At 41.3% G+C, this 21,302-nt stretch overlaps 1 protein-coding gene across 1 annotated transcript; it reads right to left on the reverse strand.

Moving 5' to 3' along the window:
* Positions 1-947: 947 nt before the first annotated feature.
* On the reverse strand, positions 948-16,074 carry LOC103695698. Its single transcript, XM_008777090.4, has 5 exons — positions 15,427-16,074; positions 15,018-15,120; positions 14,123-14,901; positions 1,331-1,435; positions 948-1,222 (listed from the first exon to the last, which is right to left on the reverse strand). Exons 1-5 carry the CDS (start codon positions 16,036-16,038, stop codon positions 1,148-1,150), a joined length of 1,674 nt encoding a protein of 557 aa, XP_008775312.2. The 5' UTR covers positions 16,039-16,074; the 3' UTR covers positions 948-1,147.
* Positions 16,075-21,302: the final 5,228 nt, after the last annotated feature.

Here is a 21,302-nt window from a genome sequence, read left to right on the forward strand (position 1 = left end):
CTCTATCGAACATGGTTAGGTCAATGATGGCATAAGCTAACATTCTCGTATCTCATTGAAGCTATGTACTTAACCATGTGCCCACCAAGTCAACCACTTCTGCCCCGAGTTATGAACAAGATCGAATTTTCCAGAACTGAAGTAGATGTTCGGGGCCACCTCCTTTGCCCAGACGAGCAGGACTTCCCTTCCTCATCTCAAAAAAAAAACAAAGGCTCCACCCTGTATTGTTTCTTTTTTTAATTATTTATTTTTGATAGAGTAATGCCATGAACTTACATTTTTTATTCACATCGAAAATTTCTCCACGGGGCAAGGGAGGATCGCTTAACTTGCAGGAAGTAGTTGGATATATCTCCAGTCCTTACAAACTTTTCGTGTGAGAGAAGCTTGAATAACTATGGCTGAGTTCCACCCAAGCTGAGAGAACTTGAGCAACCAGGGCATGTTGCTAGTCCAAGTCTCGACAGCCCATAAGTTCAATGCATTTGGCCCATTTGCGACCCTACTTGCTACTTACCATTTGAAAGTCATGGTTCGTTCCCTATAAACCTTAACAATGCATATTTTAATTTAATTTATTAGCAATCTATATATTTGCATTGTGAGATCCGTGCGGGCGTGTGTTTAGTCCCACATCGGTTATTCGCTGGATAGATTTTGGGTGAGATCCTAAATTGCTACAAATAATATCAAAGCGGACTCAGTCCATAACCTATGTGGACAAGGAGATACTGCAGCATGAATCCATTAGGACTGAACCACAGGCTGATCGTAGTGCTTGTGATTAGATTTGAATGGAGTTAAACCCTTAACCTGATGAGAACGCTGGAAATTAGACAGAGTGAGTCCCATATTTATTATTTGCTGGGTAGATCTTTGATACTTATGTAGGGGCATTCTTTATAGCAATTTTTTGTGCAAAGTGATGCCATGCAAATGCAATGTAGATCATGTTCAAATTTATAGCATCGTATAAGAGGAAACCCCAAAAGCCCATTTTATGGTAGCTGATCTCAATGCTGGTACAGTTTTGTAACTCTGGTTTTGCATCGAGTTTTCCATGGCAATACACACAAAGGTATCCTTCAGTCATTGCAGAAACTTAGAGAAGGAAAACACGGCATAAAGATAACATTTTCCCCTGTTACCTACTATTGCTGCTGTCACATAATGGAGTGATCCTTTCTTCAACACATTCTGTAAAAGTCGCCCCTGGCCCCTGTAAGCAATTTCAGAAAAATCAATTTGATATAACTCATACCGCATGCCTTTATAAGGGGGAAACAATTTCATTAATATTATTCATTTCAAAGCACAGAGAAATTACAGGGATTTTGCAGTGTATGTTGAGGTCATTAAACATTTTTCTGCGATGGTTATTTGCTACTTCCTCTGCTCTGAAAGCTCTTTGGCAAGCTCCTTTTAGCAGGTCCTGGTACAAGCATAAAGCCATGGTTGTTCAAAAGATAGACAATTGATGAAGATATGATTTTGGTCAAGCGAAAATAATAAAGCAGTCTTGATAACTGAAAATACAAGCCCAGAAAGTAAAACACATGCATATCATCTGTATCCTATTGAAGATAAATGGTCGCAAGAGCAAAAATTGATCATTTTATAGCATCCTATCAGGGTGTGTCATATCGTATCTTCGGGTCAGAACGTACTGGTAATGGAGAAATGGGATAACAAAGACGTCAGGTGAACTAAAAGTACAGATAATACAAGGAAATTGAGTGACTGCAGCTTATGACATGATTGTGGCCAAGAAAAAAGTAGAGGAAATGAGTCATACCCGTGGAACGTTCAAATATGTCCATCAGCTAATAATATACCATCAAGAAATATATTCAACCATCAGTTCCTATTGTCAATCTTGTGCACATTTTTTTACTTTAACAGTTAGCAAACTAAACATTGCAACAAATATGAGGTATAACAAGAAAACAAGAAAGATAAAATAGAAAAAGGTAGCCGAATTTCTGGAAAATGAGAGATCGCAGCAAATTGAAAATTTTAGTATGGGAGCTCTAAAGCATCTGAACTTAGCTCTATTCATCAATCATGTGAACTAGCTTATTCACCAGCAAGTTGGCTTCCTAACGTGATGATTCCAAGTGCTTCTCATTTCTGACCATCTCTAAGCATTCTTTAACTAAACTGCAAAGCTCCAAGGATTACATTCTAGTGCCATTTAGCATCAAATAAAGGTTCAATCACCTCCAGCATTCAGCTTTAACCCATTTATAAACTAAAACACAACCAAAATCTCAGGCCCATCTGAAATATGAACCCCTACAAAAAAGGAATTTGTAAGAACTAAGAATTGCATCAAACAAAACCTGGATAGTTCAGTTGGCTAGTACATAGGTTTTTACAGGAGTCTATCAAATGTCTGCCAGTCTATAGATAGAACTCAGTTCATTTTAGCAGTAGTTAATTCTGCAGCTAGTGCTCCTAAGCCAATTTTTCCTAGCTAATTAACCCAACCTGATACCAAGCTATTTCCACTAGTCCTGCATACTCAGACATGCTCCACCATCTTTTCACCTTTTGCTTATTATTCAACCCTTCATCCTTCTCAGCGAACACTTAAGCCAGCTGCTCGAGGATGAGGAGACTCTAGGGTTGTTTCTTGAAGAAAAATCAACCACTGGAGGTCTAAAGAATGGAGGGCATGCCAACATTAAGCAATTAAATACAGAAGCTTTCCTCCTGTCATCTATTTTCATTTCCAAAAATGTTAGTTACTTTATTTTCCATCATACAACCATGCTTCAGCATTATTCCCACCATAACTTTAATATCTTTTAGAAGCTAATCAGGAAGAACAGAGACCTCATTCTTTCCAAGATCCCTTTCCTCCCCTGCTTAACACCTTTACCTGCAGATGCTTAGCATGATAACATTGATCCAAGAGATAAAAATGACAGATCATCAAGCAAGTATACGCACCTCCAACAACAACAACCAACACTATCATTCTATATATACCAGAAATCTGTAGTCGTAATCTACACTTGGGTCAGAATTGTTATTTATCTTATCTGCATGGACTTCTGTAAACAACTAAAACAAACACAGATACATGTATTCATTATGAACCATTTACAAGGAGAATCACAGAAGTTCACCACATATACCATTTGTTTACCATTTATGTGGAGAATCACATAGCCTTAACCAAACATATTACTTGTTCTATGGTATTAGAGCAGCTTTCCATTGCCAAAGTGTTAACAAAATTTTTCTTCTTTGTTCTCCTATTTTCTAACTCCAATATCTTATGCACTATTGGAATCCAATTTATTGAATCATGGCATCAACATCTTTTTCATCTTTCTTTTTTTCGCTAAAAAAAGGGGAAGGGGGGAGGAAGGGACAAGCCCACCCCCGCGTAGCAGCCCCTACTGGGCCCCCACCTCGCCAGGAGAATGTTTGATGCGGGCAGAAATGACCATGTGTTGGGCACCCCGGCCGGTTTTACTCATACCCTCCCCACCCGTAGGCTCGGCTCGATTACCCCTCTGGCTCCGGCATGAATCCTCCGTATGAATACGTCACACCCGGCACCACCGAGGCTATCAGCAGACCAATAAGCCCTCCCAGTCCACATGTCCGAGCAGGGAGCATCCGGTCTCTACAATTTAATCGACGCCCGCGCGTTTCGAACTCGGAACCACGAGGGTGGAAGTAAAGCCATGGTACCACTGAGCTACCACCTCAGTGGCAACATCTTTTTCATCTTTGCCTATTACAAACCTAAGTAGGTTTCATATATCAAATTATATGGTTCTTTACTCCTACTTTTTTAACATCAATATCTTACATGCTAGCATTTCTTCTTCAATCAGCATCCAATTTATTGAATCATGGCATATACTTCTTTTTTATCTTTGCCTATCACAAACCTAAACAGCTTTGCATATATCAAATTGAATGGTCCAAGAAGAAATCAAATCATAAAGTCTAGTCACTTGTACTGATGTAATTGGCTATGTTGATGGCTTAATTCAACAACTTTCAAGAATCCTAGATCAAAATAAAAAGAACTTAAGCAAGACTTACAAAATCTCCTTGGATATCTAATGCATTACATGGAGGAAAAATGATCATTTTGTAAAATCATGCAATAATGTTGCTCTTATTGATGTGTCAGTAGCAAGTTCTAGGTCTATCCACATCAGAAAAAGTTTAGAAAATATTGCATGAACTATTTCTTCGATGATCTTCAGCTAGAAAATTGCATCTTTATAATGAGCTTTATATCATTGAAAAAGGCTCTAAACCCATTGCAGAAATATCACAAACATCGCTGATTCACCAGCTGTCATTGGTCAAAATTTTCTGACTCAGACTTAGTTTTCTTTCCTCTTTTTAATAGTAATCTAGCTTAGTTTTCTTTCCTCTTTTTGAGACTAGATTACTATCAACCATGAATGAAATAAACACTCATCTGAAGTGCTCATTTTCACTGAGCTTAATGATAGATTGCTGAGTCATGATGGATGGTCGCACGGTCTAGCACTGACTCTAGCAATTACTACCTTTGGCTATCCTACCTCTTACAAGACTTGCATATTGATGTGCAACAACAGTTGCTGGTATTGTTACGACATTAGTGCCACCTGCATGGTTGGGAATGCATTATTTCATGCATCTACAAAAAACATAGAGGTGGATTATCATTTTGTAAGTGAATTTGTTGCTGTTAAAGCTATCATTGCACTTTGCTCCTTAGAATTTATCAGCTGGAATCATCACTAGAGCATCTCACTGCCCGTATTCACAAATTTCATCCCTCAACCACCCATATATTTGAGGGGAGTGATAAGACTAGTGACAAATTATCAAGCAAGGAATAAGCATCGAAAGCAATAAGTCAGCGACAACCAATTCTATTGTTCTGTCTACACTAGAAGTCTGTAGTTCCAACTTACTCCTATCTACTGTTGTAACTTCTTATCTAATATGGCATTCTGACAAACTTAAAAAACTCAAACATATATTCATTAGAAGCTGATTTATGCAGAGAACAACAGAATTATACCCACAGGTACTCCTTTCTTTTAAGAAGACACTGCATTTATCATGATACCCACTCTTGTTTTGTTCTTCTGTCTTGTGAGAGTAACCGTCTCACATATAAATTGGGAGGGGCCAGCCCTGTTCTTGGAAAGGAATGTGCATTCTAATCCCTCCAAGGCGCATCAGCAGCAGTGAACCCAAGCATCTCAATTAATGAGGCCATGAACAGCATGGTTGGCAATGACAGGTTTGGTGCATATGATGAGCGCATATCAATACCAACTTTAAATCTTCATCAATCAATGATCCAAAAAATGGGTCCAACCATTTGCCATGACAGTGAAACATCCGTATTACATGATGGAAACTTCTTCTACTCAAACTTCATTGGCATTGATGATTAAAATGGCTTTCTCTATTATCATAATCTTTAAGAACCATTTCCAAGAGCTTGGACTTCAACTCTGCTGATATAATAATTAGGTTCATGATTTCTTCGTGGAAGAAATATTAAAATTAGTGGAACGTCTCACGGGCATCTGACTTATGACATTGTATCTCTATCACCTTTTTTTGGATGGAAACTATTACAAGGAAAATTTAGTGATTTTATCATAAGGAAATCTCAAACTTAGAATAAAAAAAGGGCTAATGGAGCAAGAGCTTTCTACTTGCAACTCCAGAGCATGTAATCTTTCCAGACTATGTCAAGCCCTTATTCTTTGTTATGTGGTCTATCTCCTACTATTCTGAGGATCCTCTTCCTTCACTTGGCAAAAGACTTCAGTGTTTAACCTTAGCAAGTCATGTTCAAACAAAACCAATTACACTTTAATTTTTCAGGAGGCTTGCACTTCCAAATGACATGATTCTAAAGAAAGTAAATGAAATTCAAACCATGTGAACTCAAACCAAAAGTCTTGGGCCAGCAAGCAAGGATCAGAATGAACCCCTCCTGAGACTAATCATGGAAGAATCTTAAACTCATTTTCCAGGAAGATGGCTATCTAATCTATGTAAAAGAAAAAAAAAAGATCCAATTTACATAAATATTACTATAGATGATGAGAAAGAGTCAAGATACTTCAGCGGTGGAGACACAGACCACCGTTTCCAGCATGTTTATAGGTGTCGCCGGCGTGCATAGCACTTTGGCCCTAGTGTTATTTTCTTATGTATTTTCGTTTATTTATTATGTATTTTCGTCCTTATGTTAGTTGCTGGCTTGTTATGACTGTGTTTAGCTATTGTAGTGAACCATGATGTTTGTTGGATCATAGGTAGTTACATGATCACTTGTGGGATCATGAATAGTTGCATAGGGGGCTATATATGGAACCCCATATCTATTGTTTAGTCAGAGTATTTTTGGAATGAAAACATTGTCTTGGCATCTGCTGGATTCCAGATCATCTCTCCCCTCCCCTTTCTATTCATATCTTCTTCCCTAAATCTCCTGTCCCGCGCCAGTTTGGTATCAGAGCCCCGGTTTTGCCACTGTTGCCAAAACCTTTTCCTTTCTGGGCTGCAGTGGGACAGACTACAAAAAAAAAAAAACTCAAAACCCTTCTGTTGTTTCCTTTTGTTCCCGAAAACTCCCACAGAAGCTCCACCCTGGTGTATGGCGGAGCAGCGTCGGATTCTAGGATTCAGGTGGGCGCACGAGATCTACGTTGTACCCCGAGCGCCACGGACACCAGAGCGTGTTGAAGGGCCACGCGCAGTTCGCGTTGCCAAAAAGGGAAGGAGCATCGCCTACCTTCTTTCATCCTTGTTCCCCTCCCTCTCAATCAGTTCTCACCAGAACCAACAAGGGGAGGCTGCTTCTCCTCTAATCTTATCAACCAGTCAGGAGCTCGTGACCGGCTGCCTTCCACCACCGCAGGCCACCGGATCCACTCTGCAGCAGTAGCCACAGAGTTTGAAACCACCTCCCGAAACCGTCGGGAGGTTGAGGAAGCACCGGTTAATGGGTAAGTCCCTCACCCGTCACCAGTTCATTAGCCCGGATCCGCCCCAAAAAAAAAAGAAAAAAAAGAAAAAAAAAGAAGAAAAGAAACAAAAAAAGAAGAGTTGCACATGCCCCAACCCACGTGAGGCACACGTGCTCCATCGCATGTGAGTTGCACAAGCTAGTCAAAAAAAAAGAATACCTCTTCTTCTTCCTCACGACCGGCCGCCCGCAAAGCCGCCGTCGGCAGGTCACTGCGCCGCCTTTCGCTGCCGCCGTTCCGCCTCTCCTCGTCGCCGCCAGGCCACCCTCGTCTGCCATCGCCGCTCTCCTCTGCGACCGCACACGCCACTGCCTCGATCACGCCGCCACCTCCTTCATCTTCTCCGCTGCCTCCACCCTCCACCAACCCTCGAGTTCACCTTGCCTCTTCTCCCTCCCAGCTCACCGAGACCACTCTCCCTCCCATATCTCATCCCTCAAACCCTAATCCCCTTTCTTCTTCTCCCTCCCATCTCACCGAGACCCCTCTTCCTCCGTGCCGCTACCTCCGACTTCCGTCGCCGCCTCCGCCCACGCCGTCTCGCCGCTTCCATCACTTCCCAACTCTCAGATCTCTCCCTCAAATCTCTCTTCCCCCCAGTGTCCCCCTCAGACGAGTGCCCTTTTTTCCGTTGGCAAGAAGGAACTCGAAGCCAGTTCAGAAGCTTCGGTCCCTTCTATTTGTTCCATCTCAGCCGAGCGGGCTGAATCCAACTTCCCTCTTCCAGCTTTGGCCTATTGTCAGGCGGGCCCAATCATCTCCTTGGCCTGCTGTCTTGCGGGCCCGTCCTTCGGGCCTCTACACTTCAATCCAGCACCTGCAACATATTGGGCTTCCACAAATAAAAAAAATCAGGAGTTCAGCCGTCTTCCAGCAACATCCTCCACAAATCGTTGGATTCCGGTTCTGCGTCCTACACTCTGACATCCAAACTCTTCCACTGACTTAGATCTATAAGAAAAGATCGTATCTTTCCTTTAAATAATTTTTCAGCCTTTCCCTATAAACTAGTTTATTTTTAGATTGTTATTGCTTTTACTTCATGTTGTCGGTTTGAGATAGGACCTAATTTTATAAGAGCCTGTGCCCCTTGGAAACACATAATAAGCCTTGCAAGTTATTTTTTTCAAATCTTCAAAAGGAACTAGGAAATTTTACTTAAATCTGGTGAAGCCCTAATCAATTTGAAGGACCCCACTTTCATTAGATTAACCTGCGAAGATTTTGCATGACCCAGGCCAAGGTTAGCAGTATCTAAGGTCCTGATATTTAGTTATCACCTGTGCTAATTCGAAAGTAACCGAGACTCTGTCATAAGTCTTTTATTCAAGATTGTTGATTTTAATCTGAATGTTATTTTTATATCTAGGATTTTCATATTCTAAAGTATGACAACTCACAGCGGTACATCCTACTCACATGAGATATCTACCAACCCAAACCAACAAGTGTTAGATGCCATTGCAGCATTAGAAACTAAATTAGGGGCAAGGATTACTGACCTTGAAACTAGGCTAACACCGCTTGATTTTGGCTGAAAATTCAATCACCAATCTCCAAGTTACTCACAACGATGGAGAGTCTGAACTTGGTGAGTTTGAACCGCCCCGCCCCCGAGGCCTTGGGCAACAATACCAGAGGGACTATCTAAGAGTGCATGAAACACCGGATGAGCATGTAATGCGCAGTATTAAGATCGATGCACCAAGTTATGATGGTCGTCTCGACCCAAAAGTCTTCATTGACTGGATCGCTAATATGGACCATTACTTTGAATAGTATAACCTATCTGAAGATCGCAGAGTTCGTTTTGCAAAAATGAAGCTCACTGGTCCCGCAAAGTTGCATTGGAATACAATAGAAAATATGCTCGCTAGAGCTAGACGATCCCCTGTAGTACAATGGGATGAAATGAAGGAGAAGTTAAAAGAAAAATTTCTCCCTACATCCTATAAGAGTTGCCTGTTAGATCAGTGGCAACGACTGACTCAAGGAAACAAACCTGTGTCTGAGTACATCGCTCGCTTTGATGAGTTCTTCATGCGATGCGATGCACACGAGAGTGTGGAGTTGACCCTTTCTAGGTTTAGGTCCGGATTGCGAGATGACCTACAAAAAGAGCTTTTTCTACGCGAGATCAATTCTTTAGAACATGCCTATCAACTTGTCCAAGACATCGAGCGTTACAATAATAAACCAACCTTCAGGCGTTTTGATTTAAAGGAGTCCAACCACAAGTTCACCCATGAAAGTCAACCTGACACTTGGGGTACGCCCAATATTAGAAATCAAGTGACGGAGTCTCAGAAAATTAATGATCAAAAAAATAAGAGAATTTTAAGTGAGCCCCCCAGAGTTTCTCGAGATCAGTGTTACAGATGTTTTGATTTTGGGCATAGAGCTGGTCAATGTCCTACTAAGAAAACACTGGTCATCGAAGAAGAACGAAATGATGAAGAAGATGAGCTGGTCAATGAGCCTGAGGTAGACCCTGAAGATTCAGATGAAGGTGAGGACCCGGCTTACTTGAGGGTTCTACTCCTTTAGGTGTAGTTAGGTGTGTCCTTACACAACCTAAGTAAGAAGATGATGACTGGAGACGCCGATCCATATTTTACACCTATATCAAATATGGCGAACATGGCTGTAAAGTTATCATCGACAGTGGGAGTAGCGTCAATGTTGTATCCACAAGAACCGTCAAGAAGTTACAGTTAAAGATATTGCCTCATCCAAATCCTTATAATGTGTCTTGGGTGGACAAAACCGCTATACCAGTCACTGAGCATTGCCTAGTCCAAATCAACTTTTCTGAATATAATGATAAGATCTGGTGTGATGTTATTCCCATGGATGTTGGGCACATCATCCTTGGTATACCGTGGCTTTATGATTTGGATGTGACCATTTATGGTAAATCCAATTCCTGTTCTTTTATTTACCAAGGAAAGAAAATTCGTCTGAACCCTTTGCCTCCTAGGCCCTCTATTGCTGGAAAGAAGGATGTGAAAGTTGAAAAACGCCTTCAAATTATTAGTCCTAAGGAGTTTGAGAAAGAAAGTTCATCGTGTTCTGAAAGAATTTAAGAATATCTTTTCTGAGGACCTTCCTGATAAGCTCTCTCCTATGCGTGACATTCAGCACGCCATAGATTTGGTCCCAAGGGTGACTCTCCCAAACTTGCCTCATTATAGACTCAATCTGATTAAACACGCTGAATTGAAACGGCAAGTTGATGAACTACTCCAAAAAGGGTTCATCCGAGAGAGTCTTAGCCTGTGTGCGGTGCTTGCACTTCTAACGCCTAAAAAAAATGGCACTTGGAGAATGTGTGTGGATAGCAGAGCAATTAATAAGATAACGGTTAAGTATCGATTTCCAATACCACGATTGGATGACATGATGGCAGGTGCTACTATCTTCTCCAAAATTGACCTTAAGAGTGGTTACCACCAAATCCGTATCCGCCTTGGAGATGAATGGAAAACAGCTTTCAAAACCAAGGATGGATTATACAAGTGGCTAGTCATGCCCTTTGGGTTGACAAATGCACCTAGCACATTTATGCGAATTATGACCCAAGTGCTAAGACCTTTCATGGGAAAATTGCTTGTAGTTTATTTTGACGATATCTTAATTTATAGCAAAAACAAGGAACAACACCTTGAGCACCTACGTTTGGTCTGCAATTCACTAAGGAAAGAAAGCCTATATGTGAACCTTAAAAAGTGTTCATTTATGACTGATTGTGTAATCTTCTTAGGATTTGTTGTGTCTTCTGAGGGTGTTTCAGCAGACCCACAAAAGGTCCAAGCTATTCTTAAATGGCCCGAACCCACTACGTTTTTTGAGGTGCAAAGCTTCCACGGCTTAGCCACCTTTTATAGGAGGTTCATCAAGAATTTTAGTACGATCACTGCACCGATTACGGATTGTATTCAGAAAGGTGAATTTCATTGGACCGCTGCAGCCTCAAAGGCATTCCAAGAGATCAAGACTAGAATGACAAAAGCCCCGATCATGCGCCTCCCAAATTTTACTAAAGTTTTTGAAGTCTCTTGTGATGCATCTGGCATATATATAGGTGGAGTCTTAAGCCAAGAAAAACATCATATCGCTTACTTCAGTGAGAAGCTGAATGATGCCAAATGGAAATATTCTACCTATGACAAAGAATTTTGCGCAGTTGTGCAAGCGCTGCGTCACTGGCGTCACTATTTGTTACCTCAAGAGTTCGTATTATATTCCGATCATGAAGCTTTGAGGTACTTGAATTTCCAGAAACAATTGAGTTCACGACACGGAAAGTGGGCTGAATTTCTTCAAGAATACACTTTCGTGTTATGTCATAAAGCAGAAACTGACAACAAGGCAGCTGATGCCTTAAGCCGACGTGTAGCATTACTTTTTTCAGTAAACATAAAGGTTACTGGATTTGATCGTATGATTGACAATTATGCAACTTACCCAGACTTCGCTGAGATCTATGCTAGCGTGTTAGAAGGTCACACCAGAGACAATAGTGACTACCTTGTGGTTGATGCTTTCCTGTTCCGAGGAAACAAGCTGTGTATTCCTCAAACATCCCTTAGAGACTTTCTTGTTTGGGAACTTCATGCGGGAGGAATAGCTGGCCATTTTGATAGAAATAAGATCATTGATATGGTTGAACAAAGATTTTATTAGCCTAGTTTAAAACGGAATGTTGCGAAAATTGTTAGTTAGTGTCGTACTTGTCACTTATCCAAATAGCGCAAACAAAACACTGGCTTATATACCCCCCTTCCTATCCCAGATCGTCCTTGGCAGGACATTAGTATGAATTTCGTGCTAGGATTGCCAAAGATTAGAAGAAAGCATGATTCCATTCTCATGGTAGTGGATCGGTTCTCTAAGATGGCAAATTTTCTGCCCACTTCCAAGACTTCTGACGCCTCCAAAGTTGCGAGGATAATCTTTGACGAGGTCGTTAGGCTCCACGGGCTTCCAAAATCGATAGTGACTGATAGAGATGTCAAATTTGTTAGTTATTTTTGGAAGATCCTCTAGAATTTTATGGGCACGAAACTTAAATATTCTACAGCATATCACCCTCAGACAGATGATCAGACTGAGGTGGTCAACCGTAGCCTAAGAAACCTTCTAAGATGTTTAGTAGGTGACCACCCGGGTAATTGGGATCTTTTTCTATCCACAACTGAATTCGCCAACAATAGCTCTGTGAACAGAATCTCTGGCTTGAGTCCTTTCAAAATTGTTTTAGGCTATGTTCCGCGAAAACCTGTTGATCTTATCCCAGTAGCACCTAACAATAGAATCTCTGAGACTGTTGAGTCCTTCGTGCAACACATGCAAAACTTACATAAAGAGATTAATAAGAAAATTGAAATCAATAATGCGAGATATAAAATGGCCATTGACTTGCGTTGACGTTATCAAGAATTTCGAGTGGGTGATGATGTAATGATCAAAATCAGACCTGAACGATTTCCACCAGGAGCCGTTAGGAAATTGCACGCCCGAAGTATGGGTCCATACAAAATTCTGAAACGGGTTGGATCTAATGCATGTGTGGTGGATATTCCAAGTAATTTTGGAATTAATCCAGTTTTTAATGTAGAAGACTTAGTTGCCTACAGAGGTCCGACAGCTATTCCTAAAAACCCATTCAATGAGCCTGACACTGACCTTACATCTAATTTTGAAAACATATCTCCTGCTCCTGCTCCTGCCTTGCCTCCTGTACCTTTTTCTCTGCAGATCACAGACACAGTGGAACAGATTTTGGACGATCAGATTGTTAGTACGCAGAGCGGTGGTTATCAGCGATATCTTGTCAGATGGCATGGTCGACCTCCATCAGATGATACCTAGATTACCAGAGATGAGCTTCAACAACTTGCTTCAGACCTGTTGGAGCATTACCAGAGTTCCATTTCGCCAGAGGCGAACTCTTCTCAGCTAAAGAGAGTTGGTGGGGACACAGACCACCGTTTCCAGCATGTTTATAGGCGTCACCGGCGTGCATAGCACTTTGGCCCTAGTGTTATTTTCTTATGTATTTTCATTTATTTATTATGTATTTTCGTTCTTATGTTAGTTGCTAGCTTGTTATGACTGTGTTTAGCTGTTGTAGTGAACCATGATGTTTGTTGGATCATAGGTAGTTACATAATCACTTGTGGGATCATGGGTAGTTGCGTAGGGGGCTATATATGGAACCCCATGTCTATTGTTTAGTCAGAGTATTTTTGGAATGAAAAAATTGTCTTGGCATCTGGTGGATTCCAGATCTTCTCTCTCCTCCCCTTTCTATTCATATCTTCTTCCCTAAATCTCCTGTCCCGCACCATTCAGTCTACATGTATGAGATAACAAACAGAAAACAAACTTCAAACTACTTTTCAAGCCACCTTCAAACAACCAGCTCAACTATTCAAGAAGACTTCAGAATTCAGATAGTAGATTCTCCATGCAGGTGCTAGTTGTAGTCTTTAACACTAACAAGAAATATCCAATTAGTCTAGACTCAGTCATCAAAACTTATTTACACAATTTGTTTTTCTAAAAGCCTCAATATTCCCCCAACCAATAGCTCTTTCAATTTTTCCCTGATGTTATAATTATCCAAGAATATTTGCTTAAGAATAATCCAAAAATGAACATCATTGAGATATGAAATTGTCAGGTGTATCCTCTCAAATGGAAACCTTAAGAATTACCAACATTCTTATTTTTACCAGTAGAATACTATCTATCCAATCCTGGTCATGAACAACAAAATCAATTCTTAAGGTATCTTCCAGCTCTTATTTTGTTGTATGCTGAGAGTATACTGATTACATCCAAAGTTTAAAGATCATTAACTGATGATCTTCTTAAGCAAATTATAATTATAACAATTCTCCTTGCATAAAGTATGGAGAATTTAAAGCAATTACAAATGCAACGAGTATCAGTTTAAGGTTTTATCCTCCTAATGACTGAAAAGGCAGCTATAGGTAGAAAGTTTCACACTCAAACAGAAGAACAGAAATATGCTAAAGGAAAATAAGATACAGGACACATATGCGGTTGTGCGCAAGATGTGTCATTACCTGATTGAGTTGAAGAATTGTGGAGCTTCCCCCACCAACTGTTGGTACAGCATATATATCCACCAGATTTCTGAGATTTGCCAGCTCCTTTATTAGTCCTACTATGATTTCATCTGCCTCGTCCATCTGCTTCCTGGAGAACTCATATGCCCTATCTGCATGGACACGAAAAGTGGCACATTCCAAACACATGCAGATACCTTTGCATCCTCTCCCATATCTCTTTAAAATCCCTCTTTTTGGAGCAAGGGCATGCCTTGCCACAGAATGGACGACCTCCAGCTGAGATTCTCTTTGAAGAGGCTTCTGATCCATATTCAACATAGGCAGCATCATTCTGCAGTCCACATCAACTTTTGCTGGCAGGTATGGAAGGGCTTGCACATTACCAGTCAACTCATCAACTGATAGATCTTCATGAATGATGGGAGAAGACAGATATGACTTATGTAACATCTCTGATTCAAGAATAGGATCGGCAAAATATGTTTCTGACTTAACCTCATCAACCTGCATTGCTCTTCCATTGAATGAATCTGGCAGTGGTGATACCATTCTTGTTGTATCATAAACATCATCTCCAGTAGGTTTCAAAGAAGGACTTTCACTGACTGGATTTTCAACAAAATTCCAAGTGTCGCTCAATTTTTCAGTCAAGGAACCCTCAGAGCTTCCCAACTGAATCTGTTGTTTGGACAAAGTATCCACATGTAGTGGTTTTGGCTCTTCTTCCACTAGTTTTTCCGCAGCATTCTGGCAAGGAAGGATTTTTAAACCACCTGCATATATCAAAGTGTTTGAGAAAAGTCAATTATCCAAGGCATATACGAAGATGAAAAGAAATAACAGAACTCTATACAAAAAAGAAAACAAACCAACACAAAAAGTTAATTACTTGAATTCTCTTTCTCTAGATCCATAAGAAATGGCAGCAATCTTCTGTAGCTAAAAGAACTTGGATTCCTAAACAGCTTCGAACGTGAGCAAGGAGCAAGTCCCTGAAATAGATTAACGCGTTACTTCTATAAGTAGCACAAATATTACATAACAGGTCAGGACAAGGAAAAGAAGCAATTTTGCTCCAATTACCAGAGACGGCGAGTAAGGAAACTTTATGGAAACAAACCCGCTCCCCCCCAACCTCGTCCTAGTCCCCAGTTTTGAAAGATTAGAGAATAAAAATGACGATAACCATGAAACTATAACCCTAATTTAGCACTTGAAGCTTAATTGCATGAAACCCAAAGCAATCAAACAAGCTACAAGGAAAGAATCCTGGCCCTAGAGATCAAATTGACACTTACTTCTCTCCTCTTTGGAGGGTTACCCGAATCCAACTTCACATCGGCCCTTTGATCGTTGGGAGAAATCCCAATTGATCGATCTCCAGAACCTATATCTGACCCCAAGTTATCGGTCTGTTGATCGTTAGGAGAAGCCTCCGTTTCTCGTTCTCCAGGAGCCGTATCAACACCCAAGGAGATGATTCCATCAGGTGGTGTACTCTGGACTAAATTATCATCAGGCCCACCGGATCCCGTCGAGGTCTCGTCAGCTTCTCCATTCCTCTCATCTTCAGTCACCGCCTTCTCCGACTGGTCAATCCCATCCTTCCGATCGTCGTCAGGCTTGTTCCTGGCCATCGAATCAGGGGGGGTCTCGATGGGGATGGAGGCGGGGGAGAAGACCCTTCTGGTCCGGAGATCCTTGACGGAGGCGAGAAGGGCGTCGTCGGTGGCGGCGGCGGAGGCGGGGAGGGGGAACGGTTGCCGGGGGATGGAGGCAAGGAGGTGGCGGCGGCGACTGGGATCGGGGCGGGCGCGGCCGGAAAGTGTGTGGTGGAGGAAGCTCTCGAATCGGCTTCGGTTGGAGATGCCTCTCATGGCGGATGAGGGTTGCGCTCGCCTCCCCGGCATGGCTTCACCTCGGGATGGGGTGAGAGAGAGAGAGAGAGAGAGAGAGAGTTTGAGGGTATATGTTATATATATATGGGGGGGAGGTGGCGGGAAAGAGGAGATGGAGGGAAAGCGATTGGGGATTTTTGGCGGTAAATGCTTTTGGAGGGGAAGAGGGCGTACCTGTGTGTGTTGAGACGCAGATTAGACCATGGATTAGCCCAACGGGGCAAGCTGGGTACGTTTTTCTGGGCCTGAAAAGTTTTTGGACCGGTCATGAATCTCACTGAAGAATGGCCTGGCCCAACCTGATTTGCCCAATAATGTAAAATATTTTACAGTGTATAATGTGCCATTAAGTTGATGCTTAGCTAAGTTATCCTTCAGATTTAATTAAATTGGGTAGGCCATAGAAGAGCATAAATTTTGTACTGTTTGGATGCTTGCATAAGTTGTGGAATGAATATTTCGAGTGTGATTGGTGATCCGAAGATATTATAACGTTAGGAATGTTGCACTTCATGATAATAGAGCAATAAAAGGAAACAAAGAGGAAGAAGGAGAGAAACTAGGAATTTCTTTTATTCTTTTTTTTTTTCTCAAAGTTGGGTGGTGTTAGAACCCTGGATAGCCAATTCCATTACAAATAAAAAAGGGCATATGGTAATAGAAAATTACAATCTAACCATCTTGGAGTTAAACCCAAAAATAAAAGATGAAGACCATCCCTCATTGCTAAAACTCCCTCTCAGGTTATTGTGTCAATATTGCAGATACATAACTTGCTCCTTATATGATCTACACTTCTTATATATATCAAACATATCACTTTTGAGAGAATATTTTCTCTCACATAATGGCAATCCATTTTAATATGTTTGGTTCGCTCATGAAATACTAGGTTGTTAGAGATATGATAGCTGCTTGATTATCATAATACATGGATACAGGATGTGGAACAATAATGCTAATCTTCTGTGATAAATTTTTTAACCATACAACAACTAAAAAGTTTCGGGTAACAATAGATCATTTCTTGCTTTAATTTACAGGTGAACAAATTTCCTACAAGGAGCATAAAATACGTTGTTGTGGATTTTCTATCACTTCGTGATCCAGCTTCAGGCGGCATCAGAATAAAGAGGTGAACAAGAATTCATAGGGCAAGACCGTGCTAAGGGGCAAAGAAGTCAGGAGAATAGTGCTCAACCAAGCATTTATTATCTTCCAACCTCTCTATGACTAATCCTATGTAAAGGTCTCTAAAGAACAAGAATATCTCCAAAGAGCTCCAGTTGTCTTGGTCTCTTTAGGGGACGTATTTGTTGGGAACCCGCCCATGCCGCAGAAAATTTAAAAACAATTCAGATGCAGCGGAAGAGGCATGCGCGGGATCAACCGTTCATCGCATTAACGTTGTTTAAAAACCGTTCGTAGATAGATAAGGATTAAAAACTTTTAAATAACATTAGAAGATCAGATCTTTACCTTGTGCGGGTAGATGATCACCGCAAACTGATGATCGTGGTTTTGGATGAAGGTTCGCTTGAAGCCGTTCAAGTGCCCGGCCTCTATAGATATCCACACGAAGCAGAAACCGATCCAAACGTTCCAATCTCCCCGGGGTGCTAGCTCCCTTGCAGAGATATGTTTTTGATGGCTGATCACCTCCCTTTCAATCAACTCTTGATTGTGCTTGGGAGGAGGAAGAAGAAGGAGGGATCTTGAAGAAGAATCAAAGCACCTTGCAGCCCTTTTCTTTCCCCTGCGTTGGATGAAACAAAGGAGGAGGGAGGAGGCTGCCGCCAAGCTTTCTTCTTCTCACCTTTTTGCTGATGGCGGCTGAAACCAAGAGGGGAGAAGGGTGGCCACGAGTTGGAGGGGAGGAGGGCTTCCACATATCATTAGGGCACCTCTTTTCAAAACCTTTTAAAGGCATCTAGGGCTCCTATTTGGTTTAGTCCAAATCATGAATCAATTGGGTTCAATCTATGCTAGTCCTAACCCAATTAGAACTTGAATGAACCATGACTCAATTGAACTCTTTAATCCTAATCTAATTAGGAGTCATCTTGATTCATTGGATTATTAATTAATTGGGACTTAAGAAATCCTAATCCAATTAGGACTTGTTTAATTATAGTCCTAATCCAATTAGGACTCTAATTTGAATTCGAAGTCCTAATCCGATTAGGACTCTAGGAATTCTACTCCAAGTAGGAATTCAAATTTAATTCAAAACTCCTAATCTAATTAGGATTATAGAAATCCTATTCCAAGTAGGAATCCTAGTCCTACTCCAAATAGGATTCTCAGTTCAAGTAGGAATCCCAGTCCAAGTAGGATTCCTAGTCCTAATACAATTAGGACTCTACGAATCCTACTCCAAGTAGGACTCTTGTTTTAAGTCCAATTAATCAATTTCCTTTGTTCCTTCTTCAACTTATTATCAATCGAATTGATTACTTGTGATTCCTAATCACGATTCAACCATCGGATCGGTCAATGCCTCTAGTGTGTGTGACCCCATAGGTTCTACTCTGACTGGTAGTGAGATATATTGTGATCTCTATCACAATATCATTGAAAACTCCTTTCAATGGGTCAGAACGATTCCAACTCTACTCATTAGGATTTATCGATCATCAAGATAATCCCTATGAGTCCCACCATCCACTAGTGACACCTAGCAGCATGTAGTGGCTACCCAGCAGAATAGAATGATGAACCTCTAGGTGCAGTTATCATGTGATACAGTCCTTCTGTCGTGGATCCCTACAGGACGGAGGTCATAGATAACTCGTCAAACCTCTTCGTCTGTCATATGTCAAGATTTATTCAACTTAAGTTCGAGAGCGGAGAACTCTTTTTCCACTGTGCAATCTGCCTCGGCTGAGGTCTTACGAACTCGGTTTTATAAATCACATAGGATCTCTCCTTTTCTATCAAGGTCGATAGATTCCTAGTAGATGCATACCCTACTCCTACAGTGAACCTACTGCAACCAATCTACACTGCATGGACCCATATGGCTAGAGACCATGTATTTGTGCAGTCAAACTACAATAACCTCACTGTGAGTAGCCGAAGCATCGCAGGTCAAAGGACTAGTCATACTACTGCAACATCAAGCAAGTCATTGACGAGTGGATAGACATCCAAGTGACTTCTTGTGTTGGTCACGCTCAGTACCCTTGTTCTCTAACAAGCACCTGCACTATTACTTCAGTGTCGCCACACTGTGGACTCGAGTCTCGTCCATCCATAAGAAAAGCAATGTGTGCACTGATCTCATCGGATCGATCACCGTCCTCGTGATGATCCATCGATCATGAGCGTTTAGAAATTAATCACTAATGATACATGGCTCAAATTCTCAACTCTTGAGAATATGCATCATCATCTTATTAATTTCTTGGACGATTCATAGACACAATAACAATATGAATGAAAAAGATGCCTTTCATTTATTCAATAATAAATAGTCAAGTACAAAATTATGTCCCTAGAATTAATAATGTGTCACCCAAAATTGGCTTCTACGGCATACATCTAACAATCTCCCACTTGCACTAAAGCCAATTAGTCATATATCTGAGTCCCATCTTCTCAAGATGGGCTTCAGTCTTTTGTTGACTTAACTGCTTAGTGAATGGATCTGCCATGTTGTCCGCGGAGTCTACTCTCTGCACCTCGACATACTTCTTCTCAACATAGTCGCGTATGAGGTGGAAGCGCCGCTCTATATGCTTGGACTTCTGATGAGACCTTGGTTTCTTAGCAAGAGCTATGGCACCATTATTATCGCAGTAGAGTGTTATGGCATCTGATGTCATTACATCCAATTCTGCAATGAATTTCTTGAACCAGAAGCCTTCCTTAGCAGCTTCAGAGGCGGCGATGTATTCAGCTTCCATAGTACAGTCAGCAATGATCAGTTGTTTAGAACTCTTCCAATTCACCGTACCACCATTGCACAAGAACATATATCCAGATGTTGACTTCCTATCATCGACATCAGTCATGAAGTCTGAATCTGTGTACCTTTCTACCTTTAACTCTGATGATCCTCCAAAAACCAAGAATAAATCTTTAGTTCTTCTCAAGTACTTAAGAATATTCTTCACAGCTGTCCAGTGTTCTTCACCTGGATTCGACTTATATCTGCTTGTGACACTCACAGCAAGGGCTATATCAGGTCGTGTACATAGCATGGCATACATGAGGCTCCCTATTGCTGATGCATCGGGGATCTTGCTCATGCGTTGAATCTCTTCAGATGTGTTGGGGCACATCTTCTTGGAGAGATGAATTCCATGCCTTAGGGGTAAGAGACCCCTTTTAGAGTTTTCCATGCTGAACATTTTCAGCACTTCCTCTATGTACATCTTCTGTGATAGGCCAAGCATCCTTTTAGATCTATCTCTATAGACCTTTATTCCTAAAATATAGGATGCTTCCCCAAGGTCTTTCATGGAGAACTCTTTTGACAACCAGACCTTGACCGAGGTTAGCATAGGAATATCATTTCCTATCAAGAGGATGTCGTCCACGTACAGTACGAGAAAAACGACAGCACTCCCACTAACCTTTTTGTAAACACACGGTTCCTCTTCATTTTTGATGAAATCAAACTTTTTGATTGTGTCATCGAAACGAGTGTTCCAACTCTGAGATGCTTGCTTTAGTCCATAGATGGACTTTTGCAGCTTGCAGACCTTGTGATCTCCATCACTGGAAGTGAAACCCAAAGGCTGTTCCATATAGATATCTTCATCAAGATATCCATTCAGGAAAGCAGTTTTCACATCCATCTGCCAGATTTCATAATCATGAAATGCTGCAATGGCAAGCAATGTTCGGATGGATTTTAGCATGGCTACAGCTGAAAAGGTCTCTTGATAGTCAATGCCTTCGCGTTGACTGTACCCTTTCGCCACTAGCCTTGCTTTATAGGTCTCTACCTCTCCATCCGAACCTATCTTCCTTTTGTAGATTCATTTGCATCCAATAGGTACAATACCTTCTGGTGGATCTACTAAGGTCCAGACTTAGTTGGAATGCATGGAGTCTAACTCTGATTTCATAGCTTCCAGCCATTTTTCGGAATCGATATCAGATATCGCCTCATTGTAGGTTTTGGGATCCTGTATGTGATCCCTATCTCCCACTAGGAACATTTTCTCGGTATCCTCTTCTAGTATACCTAAGTATCTATCGGAAGGATGGAAGACCCTACTAGATCTGCGAGGTGGTTGAGGGACATCGTGTACTGGCTCTGTATG

Source organism: Phoenix dactylifera, chromosome 14, assembly GCF_009389715.1.
Source record: "Phoenix dactylifera cultivar Barhee BC4 chromosome 14, palm_55x_up_171113_PBpolish2nd_filt_p, whole genome shotgun sequence".
Taxonomy (NCBI): Eukaryota; Viridiplantae; Streptophyta; class Magnoliopsida; order Arecales; family Arecaceae; genus Phoenix; species Phoenix dactylifera.

Excerpts from the sequence above, each read along its gene's own strand:
- LOC103695698 (XM_008777090.4), bottom strand. The coding sequence starts at position 16,038 with ATGCCGGGGAGGCGAGCGCAACCCTCATCCGCCATGAGAGGCATCTCC. Across the intron at positions 15,121-15,426 it reads ACCCTCCAAAGAGGAGAGAA|GGACTTGCTCCTTGCTCACG; the intron begins GTAAGTGTCAAT and ends AATCTATTTCAG. Across the intron at positions 1,436-14,122 it reads CAATTCTTCAACTCAATCAG|GACCTGCTAAAAGGAGCTTG; the intron begins GTAATGACACAT and ends TGCTTGTACCAG.